The 8757-nt window shown below is 50.7% G+C and overlaps 2 protein-coding genes and 1 non-coding gene across 3 annotated transcripts in view; all 3 read right to left on the bottom strand.

Annotated features, from left to right (window-relative positions):
* Window positions 1–1608: 1608 nt before the first annotated feature.
* TRNAV-CAC lies at window positions 1609–1680 on the bottom strand. The gene has a single exon. It is a non-coding gene; the product is annotated as a tRNA-Val (tRNA).
* Window positions 1681–7919: 6239 nt separating this feature from the next.
* ZIM2 (zinc finger, imprinted 2) lies at window positions 7920–8561 on the bottom strand. The gene has a single exon (XM_006902967.1). The coding sequence runs from the start codon at window positions 8559–8561 to the stop codon at window positions 7920–7922; it is 642 nt and encodes a 213-aa protein (XP_006903029.1).
* An 11-nt stretch (window positions 8562–8572) lies between these two features.
* Window positions 8573–8757, bottom strand: part of LOC102872567 (zinc finger and SCAN domain-containing protein 18-like) — a 12440-nt gene continuing 12255 nt past the window's right edge. Inside the window, exon 7 of the mRNA XM_006902966.1 lies at window positions 8573–8705. Coding sequence (XP_006903028.1) covers window positions 8573–8705 — 133 coding nt within the window. The remainder of the gene's footprint in view (window positions 8706–8757) is intronic.

The following is an 8757-nucleotide window of genomic DNA, read 5'->3' as shown; positions in this document are numbered from 1 at the left end:
CTGAGTGAAGTATCTCGGTCACAAAAGGACAAATACTGCATGGTGCCACTGTTGTAAAACAGGACTGACATCGGGGATGGGGGGGAAAGTGAGAAATAAATTACGTATACTGCATTGAAACAGATGAGGGAGAAAACTGTTTAAAAGGGATTTGTGATTAGGTATTATTGTCATGACAGGAGTCCAGAAAGAAGGTTGCATAGTGGAGTGCACTTGTGGGGAGGGATTGTCTAACAATGAAAGAATTTTTCTTTTACTTTTCCAAGAGAAGAGTGAATTGGGGGGAGGGGGTGAGCAGGGAGAAAAGTACAACAATGAATGAATGAATGAAAACCCTAAGTCTCTGTAAATGTTCATTAAAATTAATAAATTAAAAAGTAAATAGTAATTTAAAAACAAATGATTAAAAGGTAACTGGGTGAAGGAATAGATGGTATACAAAGTTTAAATACAGAGAAAAAAAATTCATTAGTAAGCAAAGTCTGTTTTTCCCTCTCCCTATCAAACAGGCCAGGGGGATCACCTTGGTTTCTCTTAAGTGAAACACAGTGGAAGTGGAAAAGAGGCCTCAGTGAAATGGCCTGATACCACAGCAGCAGCCCTGGGCTCCAACACACTGCCAGCTGTGTGTGTGATGCAGGCCGGGCGCTGTGGTGGTCACAGAGAGGACAGGACTGCGGGTGACTCAGCCTGCCACGGTAGCATCGAACAACTCCGAGGTAAGGGATAAATACTAACGCGTCAAAGCTGTTCAGGGTGCTCAGACGGGATGCCAAAGGCATTTCTCCACACACAAAAATCCCACTAAGCCCAACTTTTGTGCCTGGAGCACCTTGCTAAGATAATGACCTCTTGGGTCAGTGGAACCAGACGGGGTCCGGCCTCACAGAACTCCCTGAGGCAGGAGTGGGGAGTGCTGTCTGTGTGCATGCATGCCCCTGGCCTCCCCTGGCCTGCTGGAGCCTAAGAAAGTGCTGTAAATAAACCCCCTTATCATCTCTGAATGCACCATCACGTCTTTCCAAAGCCCAGCACCCTCAGCCCTCATCCCCCCCACCCAGTAATTCCCACTGGATTCCTGGGCTGTAACTCATAAAGAAACCCATGACCTCATCTCTGTGGCAGTGGCTGGCACGAGGACTAGCAAGATACTCATGGAGTCATTAAGCCACTGTCGCTATAAAACACGTGAGGAAAAGACAGCTTCACTTCTGTTTCTGTGCAGCCTGGGAAAGAGTCAGTGTAAAATGCAGCTTGCAGCAGCAGCAGGGTCCTTTCAGACCCACAGGGACCCTCCAACAGCTTCCAAGGCCACGGATCTTACCAGGAGCAGAATGCCCCATCTTCACCACACAGGGCGGCTGTGAGATTGGAACGGTCACGCTTCCCGTTGTAGAATGATTGTGAAGTTACCATTCCAGCCACCGAAAAATCGTCCTTGCAAGTATGTGAAGATAAAAGGGGTTCGAATCCACCAGATGCTCTGCCGGGAAAAGGAGGGACAATCTCCTCCTGTACCAGTCAGATCTGATTTGACGGTACACTCACACACACACACACACACACACACACACACCCACAAAAAAAAAAAGGGGTGAGGGATAGAACTGTTTCTGCCCGGTTTCGAACCGGGGACTTTCGCGTGTGAGGCGAACGTGATAACCACTACACTACGGAAACTTCCTCTAGTTGAAGTATGTGTCTGCTATTTGCAAAGAAGTTGGTCGTATTTTTTTAAAAAGTATTTCACAAGAATGGTTGTAAACAAATCTACTTATCCAGTTATACCTTTGAATAAAAAAAGCTCCTTTTATTGTCTCTTTAAAAAAAAAAAAAAGAAGATAAAAGGGATTGTCAAATTTCTGATGTGTACAGAACGGGGAATAATATCCTATACGTAAACCACAACCCCACCGTCATCCAGCTGCTTCCCAATCTCAGCAACGCCACAGTCCAGGGAGGCACTGCCCCAGCTGGTTTAACAACTGGAAAAACCTTCACAAAAGCAGACAGCCTGGTCCTTCTCCTGCAGAGCGCCTGGTGGGTTTGAACCACTGACCTCCTGGTTAGCAGCAGCTGGGTGTTTAACTTGCTATGATGCCCACAGGGACCCTCACCCTACGGGCAGAGAAAAGCGTGTTTTTGCAGGAAGAACACCACGTCCCCGACACACCGGGCTGTGTTCTGCGGTGGAGCTGTGGTTTGACATTCTGTCGTTTCACTGACTGCTCCTCCTGAGACTTCCCATCGTTAAATTTGAAACCCTGTACGTGGTGTCTTCTGTCGTGGCAGCTGCATGTTACCATCGGACAGCGGCGTAGCACCCCGCAGGGTCTGCATGCAGGTGTGCAGCAGGCTTTCCGAGGGGCCTCCACCTTCTCAGAAAACGAGGTTCCATCGGCCTCTAAGAGCAAGGCTGAGATTCTGAAGCCCACATCCTCCTTCCTCGCCCAGGGAGGTTCTACCCAGGGGCATAAACGACGCCCCAGGTTGTCCTAGCTGAGTTACTAAGACTACAAGCAACTTTATGATTCTTCCTTAACCTAATGCCTAATTGTTGTTGTTATGGGACGTCAAGTCGCCTGCGACTCCCAGCGACACTATTATGTCCAACAGCTCTGAACCCTGCTCTCCCCTGAGCCAACCTTATCATCTCTGACACACCCACCCTCCGTGAGACCAGTCACTGAGCCAATCCACTGAGGTCCTCCTCCGTTTCGGCCAGCACGGTTATGTCATCTGCAAAACGCAGGTTGTTGATGAGTCTTCCTCCAATCCTGATGCTCCCTTCCTCCTTACATCCCCTGGGTGATCTGTTCCACATTGTTTGTTGTTGTTATGTGCCGTCGAGTCGTTTGCGACTCATAGTGACCCTATGTACAACAGCCCTAAACCCTGCTCTATCCTGTGCCAACCACATTTCCTCTGACACACCCATCCCGATTACCCCAGTCACTGAATCAATCCACCTCATAGAGGGTCTTCCCCTCCTGTGCTGTCCCTCTACTCCACCCAGCATGATGTCCGCCTCTAAAGACCGGTCTCTCCTTACAACATGTCCAAAGTATGTCAGATGAAGCCCCAGAATCTTTGCCTCCAAGGAGCAGCCTGGTTTAACCCTCTCTAGGATGAATCTGTTTGTTTTCTTGGCAGTCCGTGGTACATTCAGTACTCTTCTCCAGCACCACAGCTCAAAGGCATCAATTCTCCTTCTATCCTCCCTAGTCATTGTACAACTCTCTGATGCATAACAAGTGATTGCAAAGACCATGGTCTGTATCAGGTGCACCTTAGTCTCCAGAGAGACACCGTTGCTCTTGAGTACTTTAGAGAGGTCCCTAACAGCAGACTTTCCCATCGCAATACGTTTTTTTATTTCCTGGCTGCTGGTGCCAAGAGTGTTGACTGTGGAGCCAAGCAAACTGAAGCTGTGAACAATCTCAATTTCTTCGCCATCCATCCTGATGCTACCAATTGGTCCAGTGGTGAGAATCTTTGTCTTCTTGACATTGAGCCTCAGTCCATAATGGAGGCTGTTCCACATAGAGATTGAAATATTTCATCGACTATGCAAAGGCATTTGACTGTGTGGCTCAAAGCAAACTCTGGGTAACCCTGAGAAGAACGGGAATCCCAGAACACTTGATTGTGCTTATGTGAAACCTGTGCTTGGGCCAGGAGGCGGCGGTTAGAACAGAGCAAGGAGACACTGCATGGTTCAAAATCGGGGAAAGGTGTATGTCAAGGATACCTCCTATCTCCATACCTTTTCAATCAGATGTTTAATACCATTTGCTCATTGGGCATAGTAAAAAAACTGCTCTGTGATGTCTCAGGGTAGCTTGGAAAGCTTGGGAAGGTTAGGTCAGGGACCAAGACCCTCACTGAGATGGGCTGTCACGGTGCCTGCAACCACAGACTCGAGCCGCTGGCGGTGAGGAAGGTGTGGGGTTCATTCTGCTATCTCTGGGTCAGCCAGACACACGGGTCAGATGCTGCGGGTCAGCCTGGGCTCGCCAGCACCTCCCAACACACAGGCTAAGATTACGGTTCTAACAGACTATTCCAATTCATTGGCACCAATTCCCAGCCCTAACGTGAGTCCAGGGTGCAAATTCTTCCACGATAAAGGAAGAGAAATTAGGTCATGGGATGGAGGCCTCCCCAGAGGAGGGGAAAGGCAAACCCAAGTGGCAGAACCTTTCGATCCTGCTGGGAGGTTCTGATTTCTCCCAAAGCCTCAGAAGACACACGTGCCTTTTTGGTTCCAAACTCTGCCGGGAATGGTCCGCGTGGGACGGAAGATCATGTGTAAAGACATTATAGAGTCTTTGCTCAAGACAAAAGCTAACACCCAAGAGAGACAGGGAAGTAACAGAGTACTGCATCAGAAATGTACCCCAAACTCAGTGCCCAAGTTAACGCCAACTGACAGCCGTCCTATGAGACAGAGCAGCACTGGCCCTTGGGTCCCCAAGGCTGTGAATCTGGACGGAAGCAAGTGGCTCATGGGAGGGGGTGGGGAGAGCAGCCACATACTGTAACCACCGCGACACCAGGGCTCTTTCCACATCGCTCAGGAAACCCTAATGATCTTATGGTTCCGCTGCTGTCGCTACGAAACCCAAACCCAAGCCATAGCTGGTGCATCTATTCTGATCCACAGGGACCCCACAGGGACGAAGGGCATCTGGCCCTGAAGGCTTCTGAGGCCTTAAACTCTGGGGGTCGGCCTGTCCCTGACTGTGTTACGGACCACGACCAGGGCTCTCTGTGCCTGGCCTGTGATGGCGGGCACTCCCCAACTTAACCCTACCACAAAGCACAAAGAGAAAGCCACTGCTTGGGGCCAGGAGAGACTCGGTAGGCCAGCAGTTAAAGCTCTCGGCTGCCAACCGGCAAGTCAGCAGTTCAATGCCACCCAAGGAACAAAGACCCCATCATCTGCTCCCACAAAGACTCCAGATGAGAGACCCTACGGGGCTGTTCTCACAGCGTTGCTGTGAGTCAGAATCGACCCAACACCACAAAAACAATCCTCAATCAGCCAACAATGGTCCGAGGCTTTTAGAACTCCACCCCGAAAAACTTCTCTGTACCCTGATACTACAAGTCTCCCTTGGAACTTTCAAACGAAACAGGGTCAGACTCATTCAAGAAAGGTGGTGGCAGTCCACGTAGGAACGTTGTCTTTTCCTCAGAAAGGTTTGTGGCAGAAATAAGAAGAAAAAAACAAACGCAAAAAGGAATCCCAGGTGTAACCACTGTGGAAGGCAGTATGGCGCTTTCTCAAAAAGTTGCAAATAGAGATACCATTTGACCCAGCAATTCCACTGCTGGGAATATATCCCAAAGAGACCATAACTGACATCCAAGCAGATATATGCACACCCATGTTTATCGCAGCTCTGTTCACAATAGCAAGGAGTTGGAAACAACCTAAGTGCCCATCAACAAACGAATGGATAGAGAAGTTGTGGTGTATTCACACAATGGAATACTATGCTGCACTGAAAAACAAGGAACTTATGCAATATTATTCAAAACGGGTGAGCCTGGAGGACATGATGCTGAGTGAAATATCTCAGTCACAAAAGGACAAATACTGCATGGAGCCACTGCTGTAAAATGGGACTGTTATCAGGGTGGGGGCAAGACTGAGAAAAACTGGCTAAATTGCGTATACTGCACTGAAACAGATGAGGGACTGAATAATTTAAAAGCGATGTAGGATAGGGTATTATGGTTATCACAAGAGTCCACAATTAAGGTTGCAGAGTGGAATGTACTTGGGGTGGTGGGAGGGGTGCAGGGGGATTGTGTACCAGGGAAGGAGTGTTTCTTTTACTTTTGAAAGAGAGGAGCGAACTGGGGGGCGGGGGGAGAAAGAGGGCTGGGCGGGTAGAGAAGTGCAGCCATGAATGAATGGAAATCCAGATTCTCTGTAAATGTTCATTAAAATTATACAAAATAAATAAAAAAGGAACCTGAGTGCTTTTCCCCACTCCATCACTTACAACCGTGGTCGAAACAACTGGGCACTTTGATTCCAAGTCTGTGTGTCTGAGAGAGAGAACAAACCCTGTTCTCGCCCTAATCCTAACCTCAAACCCCCAAAGCGAGAGGGGAGGAGAAGGCGGCAAGGTTGTTCCTGGATGACTCCACTCAAGGTCTCTTGGCTCCTTGCTGCCGGTGTATGGCGGTCCACGTGTACAAGTAATAGCAAATTTTGAGGGTCATGTGCTTTTTTTGGGGGGCCCTCAGGCCCGGTTCAAATTGGGGGTTTTCTGTCAAACATTCTTCTAGGTGGTATAGCACTGGTCTGTGCATTGCTGTACAGAGGTTAACTCGTGGTCGCTGTGATGCTAAACACTGTGACATTGATGTGTCAAATGTGATCATGGTCACTCATGGTGGATGGACGGTGTTTGGTGGAGCTCCCTGATTTAAACAAGCTTGGAAGCAGGAGTGGCATCCACTTCTGAAGTAGCTTGCCTCTGGAAATTCTATGAACGTGGAGAAACGATGCAAGTCATACAAGTGTTCAGGTCTTTTGTGCATAGAGTCGCTATGAGTCGTCTACAATTTGATGGCACTTAACAACAACACAAGCTAGGGACCTTGCTGCATTCCTTAAAAAACATCTGATGCATCTAAGCATGTCCCAGAAACCTCCCACTGCAGAGTGAGGGGCGTCTACCTGACGGTGAAGATAATGCATGCAAATCCCTGGACAAGTCAGGCGTGAACCTCGAATTCTACTACTGCCCAGAATTTTTCCCCTGCGGAGTCCAGAATACTGAGGTGCCAGGCACCAAATATCACCGAAAAAGAGCAAAGTCTTCTAGCTTTTCTTTAACACCACAAAAAAAATTCTCTGTAAGCATTTTTTTAAAAATGAAACAGTAAGATTTATTGAGCTGTATCTTAATACAGATCCTGGCACTTTGCCCACGCTGCTCTGGACATACAAAGCCCAAATGCTCTACAATTCTTCCTTTTGCAGCAAACCCACAAAGCTGACAGCCGGGGGGGGCCTTATGAACAAGCTGATCACCTGTCATCCTCACATGGCCAACGGCCACCACCAGACACACGACCTTTTTCATCTGGAAGTTGATGGACTTCACCTCGCCGACTATCGCCACCACGTGAACTTGCCAGCCTGGTTCAGGCCTGGACCTAAGATTCTTGGGCTCTTGCTCCGTCAGGGATTCAGAGGCTAAAAAAGGCATCACACTTCTTGGCCAGCTCTTTGACCAGCTTCTTATACCCAGTTGCTTTTTCTCTCAGTGCTTCAATGTCCACGTGGGGGAATCTCCAGACCCTTGGCTTTATCTCACACACACATACACACTCTCTCTCTCACGCTGTCTCTCTTTGTTGCTGATCACCAAGAACACACACTGAGAACTTGGGGCGTGGGGCGACCTTAAGCCTGACTGTCCCCAAGAATCATTTCTCCTCCTGAGGAATCACGGTGCTTCTGCAGCTGCCCCGTTTCCACGTGTCCGGAAGGCTTCTGAACCTGTGACGCGAGACATCCTCCATCTTCCTTTTGGGAAAAGGTCATCCTATACCCTGGCTACCGCTCACTGCTCTCTGACCACACCACGGTGTAACTTGTCTAATAGAAAAAGGGCAGCTTGGCGCAAGGAGCCCCGAGGTGTGGCTGATAATCTGATCGTGAGGAAGTCAGCAGTTCAAGGGCAGCAGCTGCTCTACAGACAAGATGAGGCAGGCTTGCTTCTGCATCGGTTCACGGCCTCGGAAGCTTTTCAGGGTCGTTCCACTCTGTCCTCTGGGTCACGACGAGACAGACAGACTTGGAAGGCAATGGGTCTGGAGGCTTGGTGGAAGACGTCCTGTTCCAGGAACCCTCGGGCCCCCGTGTGTGTGAAGAGAATGAGGAGAGCGGGTCACCGCTTCTCCTGGGAGTGAAGCTGGTAGTGCAGCGTGAGGTAGGAGGCCTGGCTGAAGCAGCGGCCGCACAGCTGGCACTGGAAGGGCCTGTCCTGCGCGTGGACGCGGTAGTGCTGGCTGAGGTGGGAGCTCCGTCGGAAGGTCTTGCCGCAGTCGCAGCACTGATTGGCCCTCTCGCTCACGTACCTGTGCTGTGGCACGTAGCGGACGCAGTACACCTTGGGGGCTCCTGGCCGCTCGGGGGACAGAGCGCAGGTGGCCTCGTGGTCCTGGAGGTGCTGGGCGAGGTGCGCTTCTCGGACGAAGGCCCGGCCGCAGTGGAGACAGTCCAGGAAGGCTTCCTGGCTGCGGGTCTCCTCCTCGGGGCCGCCCAGCTGCCCGACCGCACCGCACTCAAGGCGTTTCTCTCTGGTCCTCCGGCGTCTGGTGAGGACAGTGGGGCGCTGTGAGGGTTCTCCACCTAGACAGGGATCCCCCCTGGCCCGGCTGGACAAGGGCTTCTCAGGGTTCCCCCGGGCACGGCGGGTGTTTCTCTGAAATCCACGCGTGTCAGGTGCCTCTCTCTGGAGGGAAGGCTCCTTGCAGGCAGGTAGGGTGCCAGTGCGGATGCCCAGAGCGTCAGCCTCCTGCGGGCCCATTCGTAGAGGCATCACCAGTCTCTGAGCGAGTGCCCGGCCTGGAGGGAGCCCCTGTCGCTGAAAGGGCTCGAGGCCTTGGGGAAACTGCGGCCGCTGAGTGACCCGCACATCTGGGGACTCCGAGCCCGGAGAAGGTTCTGACCGCTGTGTGAGCCACACATCTGGGGACTCTGACCCCGGAGAAGGTTCTGGCCGC

This window comes from Elephantulus edwardii, unplaced genomic scaffold (assembly GCF_000299155.1).
Source record: "Elephantulus edwardii isolate Elephantulus edwardi_28Jun2011 unplaced genomic scaffold, EleEdw1.0 scaffold00478, whole genome shotgun sequence".
Lineage (NCBI taxonomy): Eukaryota > Metazoa > Chordata > Mammalia > Macroscelidea > Macroscelididae > Elephantulus > Elephantulus edwardii.
Note: the sequence above shows the minus strand (reverse complement) of the source record. Positions and strands in the feature narration are given on the sequence as shown.

What these genes read in the sequence shown, in the direction of transcription:
- ZIM2 (XM_006902967.1), bottom strand. Translation starts at nt 8,561, where the DNA reads ATGGGCCCGCAGGAGGCTGACGCTCTGGGCATCCGCACTGGCACCCTA.